The sequence below is a fragment of the Anoplophora glabripennis genome, unplaced genomic scaffold (assembly GCF_000390285.2).
Source record: "Anoplophora glabripennis isolate ALB-LARVAE unplaced genomic scaffold, Agla_2.0 scaffold970, whole genome shotgun sequence".
NCBI classification, from domain to species: domain Eukaryota; kingdom Metazoa; phylum Arthropoda; class Insecta; order Coleoptera; family Cerambycidae; genus Anoplophora; species Anoplophora glabripennis.
In genome coordinates this window covers 23637-51352 of record NW_019418466.1, presented here as the reverse complement: position 1 = coordinate 51352, position 27716 = coordinate 23637, and the positions used below count along the sequence as shown (strand labels likewise).

General features: G+C 33.9%; 2 protein-coding genes across 2 annotated transcripts; both read right to left on the bottom strand.

Moving 5' to 3' along the window:
- Positions 1-2880: 2880 nt before the first annotated feature.
- On the bottom strand, positions 2881-16023 carry LOC108915095 (protein pigeon). The gene is made up of 12 exons (XM_018721057.2): positions 15918-16023; positions 14970-15374; positions 13079-13332; positions 12717-12881; positions 12504-12663; positions 12136-12449; positions 5875-6258; positions 5650-5820; positions 3769-3983; positions 3360-3574; positions 3079-3288; positions 2881-3023 (listed from the first exon to the last, which is right to left on the bottom strand). Exons 1-12 carry the CDS (start codon positions 15979-15981, stop codon positions 2881-2883), a joined length of 2700 nt encoding a protein of 899 aa, XP_018576573.1. The 5' UTR covers positions 15982-16023.
- A 2223-nt stretch (positions 16024-18246) lies between these two features.
- On the bottom strand, positions 18247-27085 carry LOC108915094 (ATP-dependent RNA helicase Ddx1). The gene is made up of 13 exons (XM_018721056.1): positions 27070-27085; positions 26969-27020; positions 26728-26912; positions 26431-26653; positions 26061-26277; positions 25829-26008; positions 25441-25633; positions 25199-25386; positions 23480-23699; positions 23163-23423; positions 18841-18956; positions 18680-18781; positions 18247-18618 (listed from the first exon to the last, which is right to left on the bottom strand). Exons 1-13 carry the CDS (start codon positions 27083-27085, stop codon positions 18376-18378), a joined length of 2196 nt encoding a protein of 731 aa, XP_018576572.1. The 3' UTR covers positions 18247-18375.
- Positions 27086-27716: the final 631 nt, after the last annotated feature.

The following is a 27716-nucleotide window of genomic DNA, read 5'->3' as shown; positions in this document are numbered from 1 at the left end:
ATTTCAAAAGAAAAATCCAGGAGATTTGGGAGTTTTGTAGATCCTTAGTCGACACTACGCTAAAGAAAATTCGTGCTGTTGTAAAGGTCAAATTAATAAAATATCATAAGCATATTCATTTATCCGAATATTTACTTGTCTTCACATTTTGTAGTTTTTGTTTCATTCCCACTTTAGTTCAACAAATTTTGAGAAAATCACTAGGGATTTTTTTTATTAAAAATTTGGCTTTATGAAGTTCCTGTCTAAGTTTTATAATCTAGAAGGCTTTGGAAATACTTGGAGATGAAAAATTATTCAGTTTCTTATACTGCTGATTATTATGATTGGTAAAAAGAAAAGCAGGACCAATAGTCCAGTATACAACGGTAAAAATAGGGTATTACCTCCGAATTATTGACACACGCCCGATTTTCATGAAAATTCAATTCAACGAGATTACTTAAAACTCGAAACTTAAATTATGTAATTATTAAAAGGGAAAATAAAAAAATTATTTGTGTATTATACAATTATACTTGATTATCAAAAATTTACATATCATCTAAAGAACTATCATCACTGTCGACTTCTTCTGTTTGGCCCGTGATCGGAGAACAATTTTGGCAACTGTTCCCAGAACATGTTCCGCATGTCGCATTACAATAGAGTCCAACTTTTCGGCAATTGCAAGTCACACCGCATCCTTTTTTGCAATTGCAAAATATCATTTTTAAAAGTTCTTTGGGTGCAGGCTGGAGAGAATTTTCATTTCTAATCCATTCCCAATCAGTTGGATTAATGCTATCATTACCAAGTCACACTTGAGTTTGTAAAAAAACTCTCTTAATGTGTCGGTCCAGAGCGTCAACTGTGGGGACAAAAGATGATAGTTTCACAGCCGTTTTCTTGTTAGTAGCCTTAACGAAGGACTCGAACCGCAAGCGCTGAAGAACAGTTAAGCCATTTACACGATCCGACAATTTTCACTGAATAATACAATTCGTTCTTTCACGATAACTTTTTTAATTTTTAATATTTTTCATCGCTCCAAAAAGCAATTTGCAGGGAATTGCAAGAGCTACAAATCAGCCTTTATAGTGGAAGGGTCTTGAATTCTTCGTTTTCGAGATTTTTAGGTTTTAAGGGCTCAAAGAAGGTGGCCCTTACACGCAAATGCAAACCAAAAAAACGTAATATTTCAGTTAATTTTTGCTCTACAGAAAAATTGAAAGTGAGCAAAAATATTATAAAAAGAAGACCTTTAATTTTGAACTCTTGCATTTTTCACGTATCTTGTTTAGTTTTTGAGTTATTTCCAAAAAAAAGGAAATTTTTTAAAAATAAAAAAAAATATTATTTCAAACTTTTTTTTAAATTTAGGCATTCTAAACCGGTCAAACTTGCAGAGCCTATTATTGGTACCTAAATAAAGTCAACTGTACATTGATTACGCTTAGTTTCTATTTTTATGGTTCAGCCATAGATTTTATTGTTGATTTTTTCTCCGAATAAATGAGATGATCATTTTATTTTCATCATAACTTCGCGAGTTTTTGAGGTACGAAAAAGCATTTTAAAGGTCTTTCCAAGCACTTTAAAAAAGGTTATATTCATTTTCTTCGAAAAATTAGTGCTTTCGCCATTATTTTACGGTTCGATTTTACTTTCCGAAAAATAAACAATTGCCTTTAGAGAGTGATAACTCGGTTATTGTTACATCTACGGTAGTCAACAAAAAACGAATCGATTCGTTATTTCAAAAGCTTTATTTTTGCTGTATTTGAGTTTTTCGATAAAATGCAAGGTTTTCGAGTTATTTATCAAAAATTGGTGAAGAACATGCACTTTTTAGATGAAAAATCAACATTTTCAATGGCAAATAACTCGGAAAATATTAATTTTTGGAAAAAACATTATAGAGCATTTTTTGCTTAGAATTCATGCCTCTATTGATTTTTGTGATTAAAATAGGTACCTTCATTCACCCTCAGGGTGAAAACACATATCGGCACTATGTAACTTTTGTTTCTTGAGCAATTTTCTTCTTACTGTTAAAATTTTACGTCAATCGGTGTATGTGTCAAGAATTCGGACTTAAAAACCGTCATATACTGAGCTACAATAATTTTCACAATTTTATAGACCCAAAGCAAACTTTATTGTAATCAATCACGAACGTCCATTATTCATTTTCAGATATCTACAGGGTCGGAAAGTACCGATGGTCCATCTGCCGTTACGTGAGAGCGATAAAGTAAGTCATAGAAATCCGTGCGATAGAGAAAGATGGCTATAATGAAGGCGTCTAATAGTCACCGCCCATTTCACCCTTCCACAAATAAGAAGTGGATCTTATTTGTGGAAGGGCGAAACGGGCGGTGACTATGAGACGCCTTCATTATAGCCATCCTTCTCTATCGCATGGATTTCTATGGCTTACTTTATCGCTCTCGCGTAACGGCAGATGGACCATCGGTACTTTCCGAACCTGTATTTCTTTTGCTTTCTAGATTTTTTTTACTGAAACAAGAAACAAAAAACTTTAAATCTACAAAAAGTATTCTTAATACAGGATGTCCGCAAATTTCTCCGACAACATTTAACTGCACATTCACTACGAAAAATAAATACGATCTACGAAAAAAAAAGTTAAATAAAAATTTTCTGATTCTTCAGTTTACAGGCCTTGAAAGTTGTCAAAATAAAAGTACTTTAATTAATAACTTCATAACCCTTTTACCGATAGCGTTAAAATTTTATACATTTATTTGGACTATTATGGCGTATTATTTCTTAAAACTTTAGTCAAACCGATATACTGAAAGTGGTTAAATCTCTTCGACAACTGAATTAATGAGAAAACATGTTAATTTTTTTCTAACTTTATTTCACGACTTGTTACAAGAATTCCTCTGTTGACGTTTCCGTGGCTTCAACAAGCAGACCAAAGTCAATATCAGTCAAAGTTGCCTTGGCTGTTAATAGATCTAAAAACGTATCCAGCGGAGACAAGTGATCACTCGATGGAAAAGCAGTTAATCCTAAAAATTTGAAAATAATTAATATCAAAGTATTCAAAACCGTAATAATTCTTGCCTCGAAAACCCTTGTGCTTCTGTGTTCCTTGAATCCTACCAGTGGGATGACCGGCAACTCCCGAGAGAATATTTAGAGAATGCTCCCTAGCTCTCAGCATTAAACTAATGGGATGGTTCCACTGGTTGAGAAGCCTTTTGGCCCTTGATCGAGGCAGTATCGTCAGCAGATTTAATTTGTTTTGGATACCAGTCTTGCTGTTATCAATATCTGAAATAAATTACTGACATCAAGAGAATCACCAAAAATCAAAGCGAACAGTAATCATAAACCTCACCCACCTGCCATGATTATCTTCATGACGTCCACGTGTAGCTCAAACACATTTCTTTTCACGTACTGCAAAAACATATCATAATTCAAGGTTTTGTATCCCAGGAATGTAAAGAAAGACGTAAAACCTTGTGGCAGAGGAAAAGCAATTGATTCTACGGCTAAATAATACTTCTCTAAGATCGTGTACAGTACAAATCGCCTTTCTTCAGGCAGTTGATTGCTGGAAAACCATTTTGACTTATTACACAGTCATTGAAAAAATATAGATACAAAAAATTAACACATGAGTAAGAAAAAATTAAAGAGATGGAATAACTACGTTGTATAACTTTAGGTTATAAATGATTGAATCATTGTTTTCAAGAGACAAATGTCTACCTGTTTCAGCATTTTTCTTAAAAACGACAAACTTACACATAGACAAAACCTTTATCTAGTTCCCATCTCGGTTCATAAGTTCCTGCCTTGCAAAGCAACTGACAAAGTTGCCTCGACTGATCTAGTTGGGCTGTAATATATCTTGTAGCAACCGCATGTACGTGCATGGGAGACTGACTCTGCCACTGAAACCTGTTCATCTTATTCTCTGCGCTTTGCTTTAATAGATGCATATTCAGTTCCCTTAAATTCTGAAAAAATACAATCACCATACAAAAGTTGAATGAAATTGTTTCAGTCGTTTTCTTTCAATAAAAAGGAAGAATACACCGTAACACTCAAAAATTAAGCGCTTCCGAACATACAGGTACGGAAAGTCCCCATGGTCCATTTGCCGTTACGTGAGAGCGATAAAGTAAGTCATAGAAATCCGTGCGATAGAGAAGGATGGCTATAATGAAGGCGTCTCGTAGTCACCGCCCGTTTCGGCATTCCACAAATAAGATCCACTTCCACTTGTAATTCAGAGACCGGTGGTCATCTTTGTTTTCGTCGTTTGGCTTTTCTTTAATAGATGTCACTACTTATACAATTCCGACTCCCGTATTCCGATATGTTAATACAATCCGTTAACAGAGGGCAGCACAATTTCTCTAAGATGAGATTTTTTTGGAATTGGGGAAAGAGGGAATTTTGCTTTATATTTCTTGGGATTTTTAAGTCATTTTAAAAAGTATACTTAAATAACAACTGAATGAACTTTAAATGCAGCTGTACTATACTCCATTTGAATAACTTCTCAGTAGAGGAAACAAGGTCACTAGATTTACAAACAGAGGTATCTACCAGCTACTGTAAAAAGTTTTCTTTGTTACGCGTTGTGCTGCCCTCTGTTAACGGATTGTATTAACATGTGGGAATACCGAAGTCGGAATTGTATAAGTAGTGACATCTATGACAGAAAAGGCATACGACAAAAACAAAGATGACCACCGGTCGCTGAATTACAAGTGGAAGTGGACCTTATTTGTGGAAGGGCGAAAAGAGCGGTGACTATAAGACGTCTTCATTATAGCCATCCTTCTCTATCGCACGGATTTCTATGACTTACTTTATCGCTCTCACGTAACGGCCGATGAACCATGGGGACTTTCCGAACCTGTATATTCATAGGAACTTTTTTCATTAATTCAGGGAGCAGAATCCGTCATTAAAATTTGTCCAAACATTTTTTATTTATATGTAGGGTGGGCCATTTTAATCTATGTACCCTTTCTCCGTACCTACGCGAGATACGGAACAATGGTTTAGACAAAAGTTGTTCAGGACAATGGGAGTCACCTATCAGTGCAACTAGCTTTGTCCTTGAGATTAATTTTCAAGGTGATTTGTAAGCCAGTGTTTTTTTAATTAGGAACCTCTATTTTTGACACCGGATTCGAAAAGGGCGGGAAATTTTACATCCGAAATGATATTTTTAAGTTTATCTTTGTGACCTCCAGAAGGTCAATTCAAGGTCAAATGCTAAAAAACTGACTGATAGCTGTTTGAGTTTGATGGCGGAATAAACGTAACCGACTTTAACAATGTTGACCTTGAGGTAATTTTCAAGGTCATTTGAATGTTAATGTTTTTTTTTAATGGAAAACTTTGTCTTTGATAACGTATCAAAACAAAAGTGAAAAATGTAACGTCAGAATTGATATTTTAATTGTTGTTATTTTGACCTTGAGAAGGTCAAATGTTGAAAATTTGCTTGTTAGCTGTTTATTTAATTTTTTGGGCAGATTTAACGTTGTGAACGTACCTGTATGTAAAAGGTAGAGCAAACTCAAATTCGAAAACGACCTTGACCTTAAGATCAATTTTCAATTCCTTATGAAGGTCCTCATGCTTTTTTGACCTTACTGAACTTACCACTGATATTATATGCTCCTGTTTACTGGCAGTACAATTGTCAACCTCAAAAAACGGCAAAGACTCGTTTTGACTCCTCTTCCCGCACTGGTTATTCAGGAAATCGTTCAGTGCAGACGACGCACCGCCGCTGGGAGACATTGGCGTGCTGGATCTTGACAAAATTTCTGGCTGAAAAAAGGAACTTGTCTAAAAAATATCTGGGAGTTATAAATTTACACCCACCTGGTAACAAACCAGAGACACAGTCAGTTTTTCCACAACCTGACTTGGCTTAAACCTCTGAGCTCCTTTGGAGACTTTAGCGAGTTGGTCCCACAGTTTGACCCAGATGTCGCTCCTGTAAGGTACTATGCGTTGCTGGGGAGAAAGCAGCATCATCGAGGCGTTCCACAAGACGTCCTGAGATAGACATATCATGTGATTGTCTAACTCGACCTCGATGTCAGATCCGATACGTAGGGATGTTATCGGTAGCAAGTTAATCAGTTTGTTTGCATCTGAGGGCAGGTTTCTTTGAACTGAGGCATAAGACGTTCCTATCAGATATTCCTTCAGCATTTGCGGGAATCCTAATGTAAATGGTCTCTCGGCTTGCCATGAGATCAACTAAAACGATTTTTAAGAATTTGTTGGAAGCCCAATAAGGGCCGGACTAAGGGTAGGGCGCCATTAAAGTGATATCCATATTTCTATCAGTATGCCAATTATTAAATAGTTTTACCAGGAAATTTAATTTTAAAAATAATTTTACTTTAACAAATTTTTCGAAAAAATAACGGTTTTTGAGAAAATCGGGAATTTGTGAAACAGCGCCACTACTAATTGAATAGGACAAAAGTAAAGTATGCACTTTTACGACTAATAGACTATGATTTCATGTGTCATTTCTGACGTTTACAGAGACTGCACATTACCGCGTACTATTCCCTCGTCTGCCGAGCCTGCTCTGTGTCGGAAGAGTTATGAAACACCCTGTACACAGAGTGAATCGTAAATGTGTACACACAGTAGCAATACAGTTTACTGCGTAGAACATTTAACTAATATCTTTAGGAAAAAGTCAAATTTATAATAAATATGTATGTTTTTTTTATAGGAAACTTGTTGAGAGCCGCTGACTTCACTGTAGTATTTACGCATAACGTAGATCAGCTATACAACGTTACCGCTGTCAAACTGAACTCTTATACTGTAAAAGGTAAAAAAAAGTTAAATAAATAAGCACATTTGAAGACAATACATCAAAGAAACTCACAAATGTCTTCATAAGTGTTTATAACCTGTTTCTGACCCTATTAAACTTATATTTACCCATAAATCACCAACTATAGTCCAACCAAATTACATTTGGGGGGTTGAAAAGTTATGAAAAATTGTATCATTGGGATTTCTGGCGAAAGTTGACGTCAAACAAAAAAGTATCCAATACAAAAGTTGTAGATCATGCAAAAATCTACAACTTTTGTAGAGGTCACTTTTTAACATAACCTCAAAATTTTTGAGAAAAATGCGAAAAACAGTTTTTTTCTGATTTTTCGTTTTTTATTTCTCATTTCCGCAAAAATAATTTAATTTTGACGAAACTTGGTGAAAGTATACCTTTCTCTGTCTTAAATAACCTCAATAGTTTTTAGATAAAAAAAATCAATAAGTTTCTGAGATACCTATTAATTTTTTTCGGCCTGAAACACTTTTTTTTCAAAGAAAAATTCTACTTAAAAAAATCGTCGTACAGAGTTCTGCCGGTAATAATTTTTTTCGTTTTGACATATACTTTTTGGTGAAATAAAAAAATCTGTAATAACAGTTCAAAAACATGCTCAAAAATACAAAAAAATAAAAAATGACTTGCAACAATTAATTTTTCAGTTATTGTTGATAATTTGTTTAAATTAAAAAACATTCAAAAACTGATTACACCATTCAATTCTACGGAAAAAAATAAAAAAAACTGTGTGATTGTTTGATCCAAAACTTTATTTTTGTACTGTATTGCTATAAACATCTAATCGAATTACAAATTATCTCTGGATGATTTGAGATTTCAGCAATACAAAGTATTAACTGCAAAGTCTATGTACCTACTGTTGACGAAATCTGAAATCCCGAAATTTTGCAAAATCGTTTAAATCGTTTTATTTTTTTTTGGCTTTATTTGAAAACGAATTTTAAATAAATTGCATATTTACATTGCCACTTTTTTCGCTCTATCGAATGGGGTCAACATTTTTGTAATCCGACGTTTCGTCTTCGAGGGGATATCATTAGATTATTTTTTTTAAATATATCGTTGCTATTTTTATGACAAAATCTAGTCATTTTTAATTCTGTATTAAATGATATTACTATTGTAATCGCTTAAAAAGATTTTTAGCTATCATTAAAATTTTTTCCTGAGTATGGCTCTGAACGCTTTCAAAATCACCTGTATCTATTGGAGGAGAAAGAAAGAGAGGAGAGAATAAAAGTCAATACAGCACAAAATATCTAACAATTTTTTTTAATCCATAATTTCAAAAGTTGTACCTAATAAAAAAATAATACAAATTTATGAAATATTTTATTATTTCTAATTAGTATTGCTAACAGTAGTAAAAATTTTTTGTATATTTTGTGCGGTATTGCCTTTTATACTGTTATGACTTCATCCAATAGATATTTTGAAAGCGTTCAGAGCCGTACTTACAGTTAAAACAAGCTAAAAACTTTTTAAGCGATTACAATAGTAATATCCTCTAATTCAGAATTAAAAATGACTTAAGATTTTATCATAAAAATAGCAGCGACGTATTTGGAAAAATTAACCCGATGATGGCCCCTCGAAGATGAAACGTCGGATTGCAAAAATGTTGACGCCATTGTATAGAGCGAAAAAAGTGGCATTGTAAATATGTAATTTAGTTTTCAAATAAAGCCAGAAAAAATTAAACAATTTTGCAAAATTTAGGGTTTTTCCGGATATCTCCTTAACTACCCGGAATTTTAAAACTTTCTAAACAGCATATTGTTAGGTATAAAAAAACACAACTTTTTTCTAATCTGAGCCACTCCGTATCTCTTACCGTTTCCTAGATGCTAATGCTATCCCATCCTTATCTTGGACACACTGTATATCTATNTTTTTTTCTGATTTTTCGTTTTTTATTTCTCATTTCCGCAAAAATAATTTAATTTTGACGAAACTTGGTGAAAGTATACCTTTCTCTGTCTTAAATAACCTCAAATGTTTTTAGATAAAAAAAAAATCAAGAAGTTTCTGAGATATTAATTTTTTCGGCCTGAAACAATTTTTTTTCAAAGAAAAATTCTATATTAAAAAAATCGTCGTACAGAGTTCTACCGGTAATCATTTTTTTCGTTTTGACATACACTTTTTGGTGAAATAAAAATATCTGTAATAACAGTTCAAAAACATGGCTCAAAAATGCAAAAAAAATAAAAAATTACTTGCAACAATAAATTTTTCAGTTATTGTTGACAATTTGTTTAAATTAAAAAACATTCAAAAACTGATTACACCATTCAATTCTACGGAAAAAAAATAAAAAAAAACTGTCTGATTGTTTGACCCAAAACTTTATTTTTGTACAGTATTGCTATAAACATCTAAGTCGAATTACAAATGCACAAATGATAAATTATCTCTGGATGATTTGATATTTCAGCAATACAAAGTATTAACTGTAAAGTCTATCTGAAATCCCGAAATTTTGCAAAATCGTTTATATCGTTTTATTTTTTTTCTGACTATTTGAAAACGAATTTTAAATAAATTGCATATTTACATTGCCACTCTTTTCGCTCTATCCAATGGCGTCAACATTTGTGTAATCCGACGTTTCGTCTCGAGGGGCCATCATCAGATTAATTTTTTTAAATATATCGTTGCTATTTTTATGACAAACTCTAGTCATTTTTAATTCTGTATTAGATGATATTACTCTTGTAATCGCTTAAAAAGGTTTTTAGCTATCATTAAAAATTTTACCTGAGTACGGCTCTGAACGCTTTCAAAATACCTGTATCTATTGGAGGAGAGAGAGAGAGAGAGGAGGAGAGAATAAAAGTCAATACAGCACAAAATATCCAACAATTTTTTTTAATCTGTAATTTAAAAAGTTGTACCTAATAAAAAAATAATACGAATTTATGAAATATTTTATTATTTCTAATTAGTATTGCTAACAGTAGTAAAAAATTGTTGGATATTTTGCGCAGCATTGACTTTTATACTGTTATGACTTCATCCGATAGATATTTTGAAAGTGTTCAGGGCCGTACTTACAGTTAAAACAAGCTAAAAACTTTTTAAACGAATACAATAGTAATATCCTCTAATTCAGAATTAAAAATGACTTAAGATTTTATCATAAAAATAGCAGCGACGTATTTGGAAAAATTAACACGATGATGGCCCCTCGAAGATGAAACGTCGGATTGCAAAAATGTTGACGCCATTGTATAGAGCGAAAAAAGTGGCATTGTAAATATGTAATTTATTTTAAAATTCGTTTTCAAATAAAGCCAGAAAAAATTAAACAATTTTGCAAAATTTCGGGTTTTTCCGGATATCTCCGGAACTACCAGGAATTTTAAAACTTTCTAAACAGCATATTGTTAGGTATAAAAAAAACACAACTTTTTTCTAATCTGAGCCACCCCGTATCTCTTACCGTTTCCTAGATTCTAATGCTATCCCATCCTTATCTTGAACACACTGTATATCTATGAATTCATCAAACTTTAAAAAAAATAAGTATAATAATCAATCCTACGGAAAAAAAATATTATTTATTTTATTTATTCACTATTCGACTTATGTTTATAGCAATACTGTACAAAAATAGTTTTGGGTCAAACAANTTGTATAGAGCGAAAAAAGTGGCATTGTAAATATGTAATTTATTTTAAAATTCGTTTTCAAATAAAGCCAGAAAAAATTAAACAATTTAGCAAAATTTCGGGTTTTTCCGGATATCTCCAGAACTACCCGGAATTTTAAAACTTTCTAAACAGCATGTTGTTAGGTATAAAAAAACACAACTTTTTTCTAATCTGAGCCACCCCATATATTTTACCGTTTCCTAGATCCTAATGCTATCCCATCCTTATCTTGGGCACACTGTATATCTACGAATTCATCAAACTTTAAAAAAAATTAGTACACTAATCGATCCTACGAAGAAAAAGTTATTATTTATTTTATTTATTCACTATTCGACTTATATTTATAGCAATACTGTATAAAAATAGTTTTGGGTCAAACAATGAGACAGTTTTTTTGTATTTTTTCCATAGAATTGAATGGTGTAATCAATTTTTTAATGTTTTTTAATGTTTTTTAATTTAAACAAATTATCAACAATGACTGAAAAATTTAATGTTACAAGTAATTTTTTATTTTTTTTGCATTTTTGAGCATGTTTTTGAACTGCTTATTACAGATTTTTTTATTTCAAAACGAAAAAAATGATTACCGGCAGAACTCTGTACGACGATTTTTTTAAGTTGAATGTTTCTTTGAAAAAAAAGTGTTTCAGGCCGAAAAAAATAAATATCTCAAAAACTTCTGGATTTTTTTATCTAACAAAATTTGAGGTTATTTAAGATAGAGAAAGGTATACTTTCACCAAGTTTCGTCAAAATTAAATTATTTATGCGGAAATGAGAAATAAAAAACGAAAAATCAGAAAAAAAAACTGTTTTTCGCATTTTTCTCGGAAATTTTGAGGTTATGTTAAAAAGTGACCTCTACAAAAGCTGTAGATTTTTGCATGACCTACAACTTTTGTATTGGATATATTTTTGTTTGACGCCAACTTTTGCCAGAAATCCCAATGATACAATTTTTCATAACTTTTCAACCCCCTAAATCAACCCTCCGCCGCCCCTGCTCACGCATTTATTTATTTTTTTCGTTTATTATAAGCCCCTTTACCATTTCCACTTATAAAAGTCCAGGTAACAATTTTCTTTTTTTTTCCCTCTAAATGAGTTATTTGGATCGGTCTACTATTCCTATATACCCATATAAATATTGAGTTTTTATTGAGATTCTTGTTTTTTGTAAATTTATGGCATTTAAAATTAAGATGAAAACTGTTCTGGTTATTTTTTTAATTAATTGAAAAGTTCTTGCAGTTTTAACAATATAACTGGTCCGTCATCTTTGGGATGTCATCTTTGGGAGTCCGCCATATTGGATTTAGAATGATATCACTTAGCTAACCATGCAATCCATGCATTGTAATCAAAACTAAAATTTCAGCTCAATCTGTTGGGGATAACTGTTTTAAAATTCAGTTGCAAGATTTGATCCATACTAACAAAGCAAGTTAAATAAAAGTTTACATCTCCGTAAATACTGGTATTTTTAAGAAATGATTTTCACTTAATTCATTTACATTACGAATTATCCGCAGGCGCAATACGAGTATATGTACAGATTTAAGATTCACCCTATATCAGATCGATGCAGTTTACCTCAGATGCGCTGCTTATGTCATCAGAATGCAGGATGAGATAGTGAAGGATCGACAACTTGTTTTCTAAAAGCGTATCACTTTTAAAAGTTTCCACTAGTAAGGAAGTTGGTACGTTTATGTCTATTAAATCCAGGGTGGCTAAATTCACGACATATTTGATGTCCATCGACACAACAGGCGCTAAACACAACAAATGTGTTTCAACATCTGTTATGATGGGCTTCACTGTAATGTGACAACATGGCTCGTGCATTAAACCAATATCCAGAAGGTGGGTACAGATTTCGGGGATGAAAATGAGCAGATGACTCCCTAGAAGGAAAACTATAAGTTAGCAATCTAAGATATGAACAGAATAAACATCACCATTCAATGTAAACAGCGGCCTAATTTTCTTCGCTCTGTTCCACGGTATTTCCGGTATAACGCAATGTATCACACAACTTTGATGCAAGACTGTTACCGAATAAGCAAAATGTATCGGGTTCGTGTCGTCGTCGTTCAACTCCACGACTGGTTGTATGGGCTAGAAATTAACGAGCAATTTTTTACGTCGTTTCTATTTAAAAAAAGGCGTACCTGGTACAGATAATGATGGCAGATACACACAAATCCATTTGAATCCGTAAGGACGACGAGATCCAAAGCACAATCGTGTATTCTCAACGGGACCGGATCATCTTCGTAGATGAAGCACGATCCGTGAAGTGAAGAAAAGTGGGGCAAATTCAACGGTATGTTTAACTGAAAAAAAGTTTTGTTTCCTGAGATGAGTGTAATATACAAAGAGACTAGAATACCGGAATCGCTACTGATAACTTTACTGAAACCGAGAATTTGTTGGGTGTGTGTTGTGTTTTATTAAAATTAATTTTATAAGAAAATTTAGGTAGTATTTAGTAAAATATATTATCTATCTAGAGCTTAATGTGTGTACCTACCACTGTTTCATGGGGCAATTCGTCATTAAATTGTAATCCAGACAAGGTGGGTGTGACTTTTGTTCCTGTATCGTCAAGGACTTCCTCCTCGCCTTCTACCAAACACCTACCTCGTTTTCTGTTGTGGATGTAGTATAAAGTTTGTTGTAACGGGTCCCACTGGGCCCACATAAACATTCTTACCAAAGATTCGTACATAAAACCGTCTTTGTCTAATTCTCCATCGGGAGTCTTGATCTGGTATTGCAGTATACCTTAAAGAAAAAAACTAGGGCGCTTCAAATTTAAAGAGCGTCGGAAAAGGTTTGTTGCTTTCGTCAAAACAAGACGGGTAAAAAATAAGGGAAGGTCTTTGAAAAGCTAAACAATTAATAACATTAAAGTAGATAACATTTCTTAAGGACGAAAACAGCAAATCCCTTTAAAATCTTAAATAAGTACCTATTTTTACACTTTTATGACCGTTTAGAATTTTTTTAAATTTTTCTACATTTTCATATGAACAATTATTTATTGCCCAGGAAATTTTCTATGCAACTGGCAAAATATTGCACACTTAAAAACTACGTCGTAACCCCTTACCCCTTGCTTTTCAGCCAAATACGACAGCATTCTACCGTGTAGATTCTGAGATAAAGAATCGTAAAGTTAGGTAATAATAATTTATAGCTTACGTAATCGTGAATTCGAGAAAAAAAATGGTTTTATAGCTAACTACAAGTACTTTCAATATCCATTTAGTGCATTTTCGGCAGATAAAAGCTTAATGAAAGAAAAGAAAAATCAAGAAAGGTACCGTGGTTACTGGAATTTCTCGGCAGAGCGGAAATTGGGACGACTGAGAGCAGCTGTGCTGCCGCGCGCTGCATGGGTTTCAAAATGCGTATGCTCGATAAAATATGACTTTTCTCGGGAACGGTAGCGCTCATCAAGATGAATTTTTTTTAATTTGATATGGCAAAATAAGAGGAATACGAATATTTTTTTGCATTCGATTGTCGATTGCGTAGAAAATTCCCTAGGCAATAAATAATTGTTTATAGAGGAATACGTTGAAAATTTAAAAAAAAATTCTAAATAGTTATAAAAGTGTAAAAATAGGTATTTTTAGTATTGATCATTGTTTACTATGACAACAAGTATTTCTAAAAAATTGTGTGCCCTTTCTATGTCGAAAAACGGGTCATTTTTCGTTCTTTTTGTATGTTTGTTGTTCCCCTGAACTTAACAATGGTTTTTTGAAACTTGGATTTTTATTCTACATAATATTTGCGATTTTGTACAACAAAATAGGTGACTTCAAACACAAACGCCAAAGCCTACTGTTACTGCTCTATCGCCTGGACTATTAATAAAATTGTAAATATTGATAAATTTTTACAAGGTATGCAATATCAGCATTCTGATTAAATTAAAGGGTAAACTAAGTGAAATACTAACATTTTGAAAAAATTTTTCATTAAAACGTTACTTTGAAATTCAAAATTCCTCAAATTTGTTACCAAATACATTAAAATAATACGAAACACCTTTAAAATATTTAAAAAACCACAGAATACACCAAAATAAAAACCTCAATATACATCGAAAACTTCGATATACCTCGAAAATCTCGATATATCTCGAAAACTTCGATATATCTCCAAAAACCTTGTTATACGTTAAAATTTCCGAAGTATTTCTAATGCTATTTTGACGTATTTTGCTGTTTTTGTGTATTTTTATTAAGTTAGACGGTCCAACGTATCTTGTGTTCTAAAACTCTAAAATCCTTTCGATGTAGTTCAATATATTTTATAAAAGATTTTGAGCTTTTAGAAGGACTCTAGTCATTCGATGTCTGCGTATTTATTTGAAGTGTAGCACACTGTATATTTTCAAATATACTTACATTCTTGGTGGATGAAAATTAAAAACTTAACAGGTTGATTTTCCGATAAAATAGACTGCTTGGGATACAGAAACTGCACCATTATCTGTTTGCACCTGCCAAGTTCTAAATCGCACACGTCATTATAATCATCGTTGATCCTGTACAGTTTCGGTTTATAAACGTATTCCTGATCCCCATTATTTTCTTTAACAACGAAAGCTAAAATGGTCTTATGGCTATTGACAGATGCCTGTATACAGTTTACTTTTTCGTTAAATGAGTAAACAGGTGTGAGTTCATTTTCTTCGTAAGAATATAAACCGATGCATGTGCGTGTCTGTCCATCTTTGTTAGATTGGACCCAGCTAAACAGAAAGGTACCATCACGCTCCTGGCCTAGCAATCGCCATTCATTGATTTCTTCTGAAAAAAAAAAATTGAGTGAAGTTTAAAAGAAATCTATTAGTTCTAAGAAATTTTTATGTTTATTCGTTCAAAATAGTTTTCCGATCTTAGCTTTTATTTGTTGCGTTTATATTTATCAAATTTACAATGATTTGAAATAATTTCATCGTTAAATGGACATAACTCCTCAAAATAGTAACATATTCATGAAACTAAAAGTGCAAAACTTATTTTGTCCCCAAAATAATTTCAAATTTCAATTAGGAGTGCCTATACTCCAGTAACTGCTTTACACAAACAATTTTGTGCTATTATTAAAAACCATGACCCCCTAAAAACGATACACCACTGGTATCTAAGCACAAAACGTCACAATCGTCGCGCTATCGGTTGCGATGCCGATCATGCGCAACCACGTTCACGTACTCGACCGCGTACTAAGAAATCGATAACGTCTGTTGATAATAAAGAGTTTTGATGCAATATTGTGCAATGTATCCAGTATACACTTCAATAATCATTAATAGAAACTATTTATATCGTTAAATACACATAACTTACCCCCGTTAGTTCTTTCTGATAACAGCGAGTATAATTTTGAGGCCAAGTTATCCACCGACACCATATCTGCTTTCACTGCGCTTTGTATTCGATGGGAGAAAGTGGGGAAATTCCGCGAGCAGAATAATGATATCTTTACATAAAAAATAATTACAGATAAAAGTTATATAACTGCTTGGTCTGGGAGAAATGAAGTGGAAACGAATTAAAGCAGCCACTGACAAATCCCATTGTTTCTCGACGCAAATACATAAGTATCTCAATTTCTGATGGTGTAGAAATATGTTTTCTCTTTCATTAGAATTTAAAAATAAGAGTTAATATAATTACGTGGAAAAAGTTTGTCAAATTTTAGGTAGGATGTTCTAAATCGATGTAATACGATAATATACACATTTGCGTTCATAATTTGCACAATAATTTGTTTGTTTTATTTACTGACCGTACACAATGGATAAAGTCAAGATTGTGTAGGTATTCAGTTGAGTTTTCATGTACTTCTTTAATATCGCAAGTAAATTCCAAAAACTGTATGTTTAGATTAAAATAATAATTTGAAAATTAGTTGTTTTTGGAATAAAATATCCACAAGTATATCTCCACCACTGGTTGCGCAAGAGTTTTAATATTAGTATTTTATGAAAACTTGACCTAATCTAATGTCTAAATGAGTATTTTTGGATTTTTAAAACCCTGTGTGTCTGGAAAATGGTTTTGAAATAAGTTTATTCGCTAAAGTACTACCTGCCTATTATTTTTGGTTGATGCTCGCTTCCAAAATCTGACAAATTAGAAAACAGTGATGGGGACATGAGCAATAGCGCTTTAATTAAAAAAAAACAAAGAAATACCTACGGCATTTTTTAACTATGCGTATCGATTTTGCATCGACTTCTTATGCGTATGAGTATAGGACCATCTTGGCAAACTAATTTGTTATTTAAGTTACTTTTTAAAAGTCGTACTTGTCGCGCAAATGTACCTAATACGTTTAGTTCCAAATTTCCATTGAGAAAATTTAAAAAAATAATTTTTGTAAACTTGTCTCCCTGTAATCTGATAAGGGAGCCTATTTGAAAAAATAATGATCATATGACAAAATAAATATGTCTGGCATTCATAATAAAAAACATAGTAGGGAAGTAAATAAAAACTAAGTTGTTTAGACTTAAAAAAATACGAAGGCACCACCAGGAGGTATGAAATACAATTAAAATTATTTAAACATAAGCATCCCAAAATATATCAGTCTGTCACTATCGATCGAGATAATGTAGTTTTAGCAGAACATGTCTGCTAATTCTGTTAGGTTTCGTCTCATTAAAACGCTGCTCAAATATGTATTTCTTTAATTTTCTAAACATTATCACAATGTTTTGTGGTATCACACATACATTATAAACGACGCCATATTCTTCACTTCCCTATTACCATTGAACACTGAACCAAAAAATGTATCACTGATCACGCAATAACAGAGTTGTGCGTCTTGGAATTCACTTAATTTGCGAAAACTGACCGAAGTCAAGTGAACGTTCATTTTGTGTTCATACGTTTCATTTTTCATTCATTGGGAGCGCGAGTGACTGATGTCGAATGAAAAAATCCAACATCGCTGGATTGGTTCACTAATGAATTCATTCATCATTGATTCATTTTGTGTTTAAACGTTTCACTTTAAATGGAAGATGCTGAATGAAAGACAGATAATAATAAAAAGTGAATCGTCTGATATCACCTTAATGCAGATTTTCTATAAAATAGTTAGTTTGAAACTTAAATAACTTTGTTGTAAAGAAATTTGTAATTTGCCGCTTTTGAACAAGTGGCATCGTAAATTGCAAATTTCTATACACCAAAAAGTAATTCAAATTTCAAACTAACTCTATTTCATAGAAAATCTGCGTTAAAATGGAGGAAAGTCTGTTATTTATGCATTAATTCATATTTAGACAAATTGTGTAATAAAATATATAAAAATGTATTGCTGGTTGCCTATTTGCTACAGAGCCCTCTTAATCGGAATACAAAAAAATGGAACATTCTGAAACTAGATCACCCTGTATATCGAAGAGGGATCCTATTTGAAGAAATGATCACATGTAAATCCTATTTATTTTAAAAAATAAATGCAACGGGAAGCAAATATCCAAAAAATTAAAATAAAACAAGATTAATATTCGAAGAAAATAATTCTAACAAACATTTCTTGAAGTCTGTCCATTTTAAACAGCTGGAAACATAAAAAAATTGCAGAATAAAGAAAGTTCAGAGAAAAAAAAATGGGAGAAATAAACCACTAAAAAATTTAAATAAAACAAAATTTTCATACACATTTTTTTATATTCACCTCCAGTACATTTGAATTAGTTAATAATAGCATTAAGAATGTAGTAACGGAACACGAGACTATAAAGTTACAATAAATGCCATAAATAAGTATAAAAAATTAACAAATCTAAGCACGGGTCAACTTCGTTAAGTAACGCTTCACATAAATCGACTGCGCGTCGCTTTCCAGTCTCGACAAAGCCGCCACGATCGGAACCATCTGCGCGGTGTGGGTCTCGTAGTTGGTACCCGCCGCCTTCCTTTTCTGCCCGTACACGACTTTCCCGTCGAAATCGTCGTGGGGAACTTGTATGTCCGGCCCGATCTGTTGAATCGTCACGTTTAGGTGTTCCTCGATGTCCGCTAAATACTGAAAAACAAAAAAAATGTTCGTATTAAACTGCAGTTGTCGTATCGTCGAAATAAGTTACCTGCGGCTCGTTATACCAAATGCAGCAACCTTTCTGATCGGTAAGGTTGGTGTTCCAGCAGTTCCTTCCTCTGGTTTTGCACCACTCTCCGTGGTACCAAACCTATACGAAAGGCAAGAGGGTTATTAAGTAATTATGGTACAAAAATGTATATCGTCTACCTTTTCCGGGACGGTACTGACTAAACTAATAGCTAAACCCATCCTCTCCGCTCGACCCACGCGACCAATTCTATGCACGTAGTTGGATTTTTCGTCGGGCAGAGTTACGTTAATCACTGAAAAAAAAAAAAGTTTATGCGGCATACTGTAACCGTCTATAATACAGGGCGTAATTTTAAGTGAGGGTCAGTTTTTTTAAGGGTAATAGTACGTGTTTCCCTGAATACAACTAACACCCTTCGCTTCTTCACCCGTTGACCCGCACCATCTCCCTGCACGTGCACTGTAGATTGCCTACAATTCATGTATTTGTAATACATAATTGCAGTGGCAATGAACGATTGGAACTACTTTAGTGTCAAAATCATAGAACTCTGGATAGAAAAAAGATAAAAAGGTTTAGCAAGCGGTATTTTAAAGGTAAAAGGATAACCTTTTAGGGAAAAATATCGAAAATGCGGTCAATTTATTAGGCTGCTCTCAGGAAACGTTTAAACCTCGGTTTTTCTCCAATTTTTTTCGATTTATTCGAATGCCACTATTTTTCATCATCGGACTATTAAAAAATACAATTTCTTTCAGAAAGTAGATTAAAAAATCTTCAATTTCCATTTTGATAAAATTTATTTGACCCATTATATCTTGAGTGATTGGCATTCGAAAAGTTCAGTGTTCATAAAGAGTGACCACAATGTTAGCCTATTTTCTCACCCTTGCCAGAGACCTTAAAAAAACCTAAAAATATTCTGCATATGTCAAAATATTGGTAATGAAAAATCGAGATGAGCATATTTTTTAGTTTTTCGAAAAATGTTGAAAATCACCCCTAATTAGGGGTTGAAATGATGACGCAAAACTGAAATATATGAATAATAACAATAAGAATAAATTATTATGGAATATGGAAACCCAATATGGAAAAACTAAAAAATTATTTGAAAAATCAAGATTTTTCAAATATTTTTTGATTTTTTATATTTAGGGGATGATTTCGCCCCCTATGAGGGTTGATTTAAAAAAAAAATTTTGGAATAATCAGGTACAAGTCAGCTTAATCTTTCTGATCAGAAAAGTAAGATCTATTATAAAATATTCGACAGTTTTTTATATCGCTATGATATTTTCGTATGTTATCACGGGGGTTGTTCACACCCTTTGGGTGGTTTTCTTATAGATACTAGTGAGAAGTACACGATTTGAATTTCTAATAATTTAGAATATCCTAGTACTTTCTCCCAAATTTTTCAAATAATTTTTGATTTTTTTCGTATTTAGGGGAGAATTTAAGCCCCATAGAGAATTTAAGGGGTGGACTTACAACTATACCACGCCCTCATTAATCATGAAAATAAATTATTTCCTATTTGTAAGATTTTATTTTATAGAAAATATACAATAAGAATTGCTTTAATTCTTATTGATATTATTCATATATTTCAGTTTTGCGTCATCATTTCGATTTTCGACATTTTTCGAAAAACTAAAAAATATGCTCATCTTGATTTTTCATTACCAATAATTTGACATATGCAGAATATTTTTAGGATTTTTTTAAGGTCTCTGGCAAAGGTGAGAAAATAGGCTAAAAATATGCTGGTTTGCGGTCACTCTTTAGTTTCTAACAGTGTTATATCAAATTAATTTGTCCGTTTTCATTCAAGTTCATTAAAAAATGTTGGATAATTTATTAAAGTTTTAGACTGAAATACACAAATGTTTGGTTTTTAAAGATTTTTTTGGACTTCGCTTAACTTTTACTTAAAAGGTGTCTCAAAAAATCTAAATATTTCGTTATAGCAATGGATATTTATCACAAGATTGAAGCATGAATATGTTTTTTTGCAGGGGTGATAGTTTTAGAGGAAAGATAACCTGACCTTACCTCATAATCGAGTTCAAAATTTTTTTCTCTGAAATAGTCCAAAAAATCTTTAAAAACCAAACATTTGTGTATTTCAGTCTAAAACTTTAATAAATTATCCAACATTTAATGTATACTTTAATAAAAATATTTTTCTAAATGAACTTGAATGAAAACGGACAAATTAATTTGAAACTAAATTTATGAACACTGAATTTTTCGAATGCCAATCACTCAAGATATAATAGGTCAAATAAATTTTACTGAAATGGAAATTGAAGATTTTTTTAATCTACTTTCTGAAATACAAATATATGAATTGTAGGCAAGTTACAGTGCATGAGCAGGGAGATAGTGTGGGTCAACAGGTGAAAAAGCGAAGGGTGTTAGTTGTTGTTCCGCATTAGAACACAGTGCATCTAACTGTGAATTTGAATGTTTTTCATCATTATTAAATTCCAAACGAACTCCGTATCCTGAAGTCCACGTAGTTAAAAGTGGCAGGTTACGCATTTAAGAGATTATGCGTGCTTTGAATGCCAATTCGCTAACATTGAAAGGGAACAAATTGAAAGAATTTTTCTAAATATCATGTAAGTAAACAGCGGTAGGGTTCGAAACTTACTAAAAAAAGATTAAAACTTTTATGTTTCCAGCACAGTGGTTAACACATGGAGTGATTAATATAATATTATAGAAAAACTTTATTTCTTAAATAATACATCTAACATCTAACAAAACAGTTATCTGATTTTTGGTACAAAGCCAACAACCGAACTGAACTTAAAAGAACACAGAACACCAATCCATGGTGCCAACTGCCAACATCCAAAATGCAAATCCATGCATGACAAAAACAAATTAAGTTTTTACAAAGTAATTTGAACAAATAATTTCTGTATAAATATGACCCCCACTCAAAGTTGTAGCCTGTATGTAGCAGTTGTAATTTGCTTATTAAACAACATTTAAATTCTTGTTGGGCGGCATAAACCGAGAGGCCAGGAATTAGCATAGTAAGTTGTATCATCACTTACGAGGGCTCTATAGCAATTAGGCAACCAGCAATACATTTTTGTAGATTTTATTACACAATTTGTCTAACTATGAGCAAATGCACAAATAACAGACTTTCCTCCATTCCAACGCAGATTTCCTATAGAATGGACTTAGTTTGAAATTCAAATAACTTTTTGGTGTAAAGAAATTTGTAATTTACGATTCAAATTACAAATTTCGTGACAACAAAAAATAATTTGAGTTTCAAACTGACTCCATTTTGTAGGAAATCTGCGTTGGAATGGAGGAAAGTCTGTTATTTGTGCATTGGCTCATAGCTAGACAAACTGTGTAATAAAATCTATAAAAATGTATTGCTGGTTGCCCATTTGCCCTCTTAACAGAATTGCCAGTTGTTACCATTTAAAATCAACTGTTAGAAAGCGAATCTGCGACGGAAAGTAATCTTCTAAATACAGATTGCCTTGGTATGAATTAGCACCGAGTCATTTTAAAGTCACCATATCTGTTTGATGTCAATGTGGACGAACCGCGGAACTTTAAAGAAACACCATTGGATAGCCCGGGAGAAATCCCGAAATTTTTGTATATAACATTTTTCTCTAAATTGCTCTTCTGCCGAGTTATTCCGCCGTTCCGGTACTTTTGCTATACCCTGCAGATACATTGCTAGTTGTAGAAAAAGTTAATTCACGTTTTAAAATACATAATTATTTTTGACGTTTTAAAAAAAGCAGACAATAAAAATTAAAACTATTAATCCCACTAATATGAAATATTTTTTATTTTTTTAAACATTTCGAGTTTTTAAAAACAGTTGACATAAAGTATACGGAGACATATTCAGGAAAGTTAAAAAACAGGCTCTATTAAAAAGTTATAAAATTCTAAACAAAAAAGGGTATACGTTTATTCTTTTTTCTTATTCAGCCACTTCATTGACCTAATAGATAACGTCTAACTGCAGGAGAAGCCTGATTTAGGTCAATGTTATTTATTTTCATATACAATCAAATAATGAACGGTTCTCCCTGCCCAGTTTAAATTTAAGCAGAATCCGACCCTGATCCGAACGCTTCCGAAGGGCAACTGAGGCTAAAACAGTCCAAAAATTGTGTTTTACTTCAATCCAAGATGTGCACCACACAGTTGTTTGTTTTTGCAAACTTTTCGCCACGGAGATATAACGAACTACCATTTCTTCGATGTTCATCCTACGGTGTTATTTTTTTAATAAAAAAAGAACCCAACACATGTTTCACTTGACTCTGCCAGCCTACTTGTTTTTAAGGAGGTGTACCCGCTGAATAATAATATACCGTCCCCTCCCTCACACAAGTTTTGGGCTAATGGTTTCTATTAGAACGAAGGGTAAACGTATTATTGATTACAAGCTACAATATCGGAGAAAATAAAAATACCGCCGATAAATCGTACTTACTGAACGGCAATCCGGTAATATCGAGCCCCCTAGCCGCCACGTCGGTACAAACCAAAAACTTGACGCTTCCCTTCTTGAACTGCTCCAGGTTGGCTTTCCGCTCGTTCGGCTTCCTGTCTCCGTGGAGGCAGACGCACGAGTACCTGTTCCTGTCCAACTGCTTCATGTACTTCTCCAAGTTGTCGCAGTCTACCTTGGTGCGGCAGAATATGATCGCCCTGTCCATGTTGTGAACGTCGATCGCCCTTATGCAGTACTCGCCTGGAATTCGGCCGAGAAATTAAAGTTACTGACGATGAAACACGGTCTGGTATTACCTTTCAGCAATTTCACTGCTTCGCTCATGGTTTCGGGACTGTTGTTGCCCGGGCGGACGTTGTCCTGGGCGTGCACGCCGTCTGTCAGGATGTGCCGTCTTAGGTTGTGCCAACTCTTATCTTTTTGCGGGTCCACGTTCACCACGACGTGGTGTACGGTGTCCGGAACGGCGTCCTCGCCTTTCAGGTCCACCCAGGTCGGGAAATACATAAGTTTCTCCTAAAAATGTTTCCATAAAAACAATGTAAGTCGTTGGTTGGATTTTTGAGGACAGATCATTTTTAACAATTTTTCAATTATTACAAGTATTTATCGATATATACCGGGTGTCCCATTTTAAAAAATATACGTGAATATCTCTTAGGGGCTCAATGAAAAAATTTTCAAATAAAAGTTGTAGGGTTTTGAGGGGACATCTAATGACCGTGACTTTCAAGGTCATTTCAAGGTTATGTTGAGTTTTTCAAATGGAAACACATACTTCTGAGACCAGAAATGAAAAGAGCACAGAATTTTACATCCGACTATAACCTTGACCAGGATCTTCAAGGGCATTTGAAGGTCATTTTAGTTTTTGTTGCAAAATCCTACTTTTGAGACCAGAAATAAGAAGAGCGAGCCGTTTCACGTCCATCTATGACCTTGACCTTCGCGGTAATTTCAATGTCAAGTTAATTTTTCAAATAGAAACTGGTATCTTTCAGACCAAAATAGAAAGTGCGGAGAATTTTGCTTCCGGATATAACCTTGATCATGACCTTAAGTTTCAAAAGTCACTTGAAGGTCATTCTAGTATTTTGCAGGCAAAACTTTAATCTTGTTCGTATTTTTCTTTTTTATATGTGGGGCTCGCCATAATTTTCCAGAATACCCATTAACCCTTTGCGGCATGCATTCTTTATTCAAATGTTTTTGAACTCGGACTAGCTCAGAATTTAGTAATAGTTAAATCCGATACGGCGGACCCAATATGTCGAATACTCGGCTCGACCTTGAGTTTCAACGTAGGTTGAAGCATTTTCAGTGTTAATCCATAAGAATATTAAAAATTTTTACCAAAAATTGGTCGGCCGTATCGGATTTGAATATTTTCGAATTCTGACTTCATATTCTCGATCAGCGCCCTCAAAAACCCCCGAGTATACTATTGGGCAAGACGGAAATGAATTTTGCAACAAAAAACTTAAATGACCTTCAAATGCCCTTGAAGGTCATGGTGAAGGTCATAGTCGGATGTACAATTTTCTGTTCTTTTCATTTCTGGTGTCAAAAATATGTTTCCATTTAAAAAAATCAACTTGTCCTTGAAGGACATGGTCAAGGTCGCCATTAGATGTCCCCCTCAAAACTCTACATTGCCAGATCATGTGTCAAGAAAATTATTTAGAATAAAACCTATATCTAGTAGTAGCAGATGAAATTTTACTCTAATGCATTGTAATGGATTCAAGCTTAAAAAATAGCCACTGGTTTCAAGAACAAATGATTTTCAGCTAAAAATATTACACAAACATTTGACGAAAAATGTCAGATTTTCTAAAACAATTCTGAAAATGTTGGCTACAGAATGATGAAACGTAGGTTCGCGATTTCTCTAATTAAAGGTAAAATCACCCGTTCCTAGTTATTTAAAAAAAAATTGAACCTCTACAGTGTAAAGTTTATAAACGAAAAATTACTTTATAAAACAAAACCCGTTTTACTATTAAAATACTCACCGCCATTTTCTTAACCTCAAAAGCGTGTAGTGTCGCACTGCAAACAATCATCTGCAATCGTCGCCCGTCCGACGTTATTTTCGGCATCTGCTTATGCAGTCTCTCGATCAGATCCGTGTAGCCCTGTTTCAACAAACCGTCTGCCTCGTCCAGCACGAAGAATCTACAGTTCGACAGAGACAAGTAACCTGAAACAGCACAACGGTGCGCAGGAATTCAATTAAGATCCTCGCGTTACTAACCTCCTTGAATCAAGTCTTCTAATCTTCCAGGTGTGCCGACGATGATGTCGGCACCGATATTTTGTAAATGCGAGATTTGTTCTTTGACGTTTATTCCTCCGATTACCAGCAATTCGCGAATAGTGGGATCTTCCAAATACTTCTTGAATTTTTTTATTTGGTTGCTCGTTTGTTCCGCTAATTCCCTAGATGGCTAGAATGGAGTTTAAATTTTACAAACGATACAATCAAATACACTGATTTATTAGAACTACGCAATGTTTTTCCTGATCTTGTTGTTCTCGGGCTAAGCTCTGTGGCGGCGAACCCGTTATAGAACCCTTAGGCCTACCGTGACATTCATTTCCGTTCTTATCATTGCTTAAAAATTCTATTAATATTATCTTACCTCGATTATAATAGCTTGCGGTGCGTTATTGGCAATTTTAGGCGCACTGCCGGCGGAACCTCCTTGACCGTTCGAATTTGTTACAACTTGATCGTGAGATGCTGAATTTATCGGCTGATAGCCTTGCGGTAAACTATGCTTGAACTCCTTGTTTCCGAAATTGAATTCCATTTCTGCGTTCTGTAAAAATTCCTCGTTCGTTAAAGAATTTTATACGTTCAATGTGCAGTACCTTTAAAACGACAGCTGGAAACATTCCGTTTCTGATCAAGTTCTTGTCGGCTGTAAAAGCCCGTCCTAGATCCACGCCATTTTTACAGAATCTGATCTCACCACTATCCGCGTCAAGTAGACAAGTGATCACGTCACATTTACCGAACGCCTCGCCGTAGTTATCGAATTGTTTGTTGTTGGATTTTTTACCCGTTCCCCCAAATCCAAAACCAAATCTAAAAGAAATTAAAATTAAAAATGCAACTTGAAGATTTCCCAAACAATTCTTCCTTCAAGAGAACAGTTGCATTACCGAAATTAATACAAAACAATGAGGACACAAACAACTCCAAAGAGACTTATGTTTTTAACGCAATTTTTCAATTTACCTGTCGGTACCAAGATCTAAATTCGCTTGAAGACTAGACCAGCCAACTCTGCATAACCCTTCATCGGTTACAGTGGCTTCGAATGCCCATTTGCCACTGTTTACGCCACGAGTGCACCTGACCCCATGCCATTCTTTCTGTTCTCTAGATTGAACGCGTAGGCCGCAAGGAGCAACTGCTAAAGCGTTACCACGATCCAATATTGACATGGTCCACGGAGGAGCTACCATAAAAAAATAAATGTGGATTTCTCCCTATAGGTATGCATTTTACGATTTAATTTGTTTTGTCACTTACAACAGCTCTCCGCGGCAGCTTTTGCCGCTTTCCCCGACTGTATATCCTTCAAAGTTTCCCATACAATCTGTATAATTGGCAAACAGAACGCGGCGGTTTTACCGCTTCCCGTTTCTGCGGCCATTAAGACATCTCCTCCTCCTAGTACCAAGGGTATTCCTTCGGCTTGGATATCCGTGGGTAATCTAAATTGATAACAAACATGAATATGAAAAATTTATAGTTCACCTCATACACTTACGTCCATTCCAACTCTTCTATGGCTTTTGCAATTTCCGGAAGGACACCGAATTCTAAAAAAAAATTATCAGCAAGGAATTAAATTAAAACTTGAATTTTTACCCTCAAAAGCAGTCATGATGAAATGACCGCCCCTACTATATTATTAGGAAAATAATATATTTTGATCTCGCTCCCTCAAAAATTCAATTATATACTTATTATTGTTTAAAAATGAAGCCGAAAATGTAAAATTAGTTTGTTGTAACCACTAAATTTATTTCAGCAGAAATGTCAAAGAACTCAAAGAACTGTAATATTTCCAGAATTCAGAATGAAACATTAACCATAGACCGTGAACAATGGAAGAGAACTTTGCTTGAAATTTTATCTGAGCCGCTCCCATGGATCGAGTTCCTAGCGGGCAGCCGACCAGAGCACACGTGTTTTGTGAAAGTGTAGTGCAAGGAGCAAATTCTACCTGCCTTTATTAAGGCTACCTGGAAAGAATCCCTTTCTTTCCTTTTAATCACCGACCTAATCCCCGGCTTAAGCATAGACGCCGTCGGCATCTTTGTTACAGCACCTGTGCCGGGGTTATGCCCAGGTAAGTTTTTACTTATTTATCAGTTATTTTCATTACTTTAGAATACATTTCTTTAAAATTGCGACCCCCGACAAACAATATACCAGACAGACAAATACACCAAAAGACACGTACGCCCCCGTGAGGGGGCATCCCCACACGACTAACACTTACACACCTTCCC

What these genes read in the sequence shown, in the direction of transcription:
- LOC108915095 (XM_018721057.2), bottom strand. Translation starts at nt 15,981, where the DNA reads ATGGTGTCGGTGGATAACTTGGCCTCAAAATTATACTCGCTGTTATCA. An exon ending in TGTCTCTGGTTTGTTACCAG is followed by an intron (nt 5,821 to 5,874) that starts GTGGGTGTAAAT and finishes TCCTTTTTTCAG; the next exon opens with CCAGAAATTTTGTCAAGATC. An exon ending in AGGAGCATATAATATCAGTG is followed by an intron (nt 3,984 to 5,649) that starts GTAAGTTCAGTA and finishes GTATTTTTTCAG; the next exon opens with AATTTAAGGGAACTGAATAT.
- LOC108915094 (XM_018721056.1), bottom strand. An exon ending in AGCTGCCGCGGAGAGCTGTT is followed by an intron (nt 26,654 to 26,727) that starts GTAAGTGACAAA and finishes TTTTTATGGTAG; the next exon opens with CTCCTCCGTGGACCATGTCA. An exon ending in AGAAGACTTGATTCAAGGAG is followed by an intron (nt 25,387 to 25,440) that starts GTTAGTAACGCG and finishes GTGCTGTTTCAG; the next exon opens with GTTACTTGTCTCTGTCGAAC.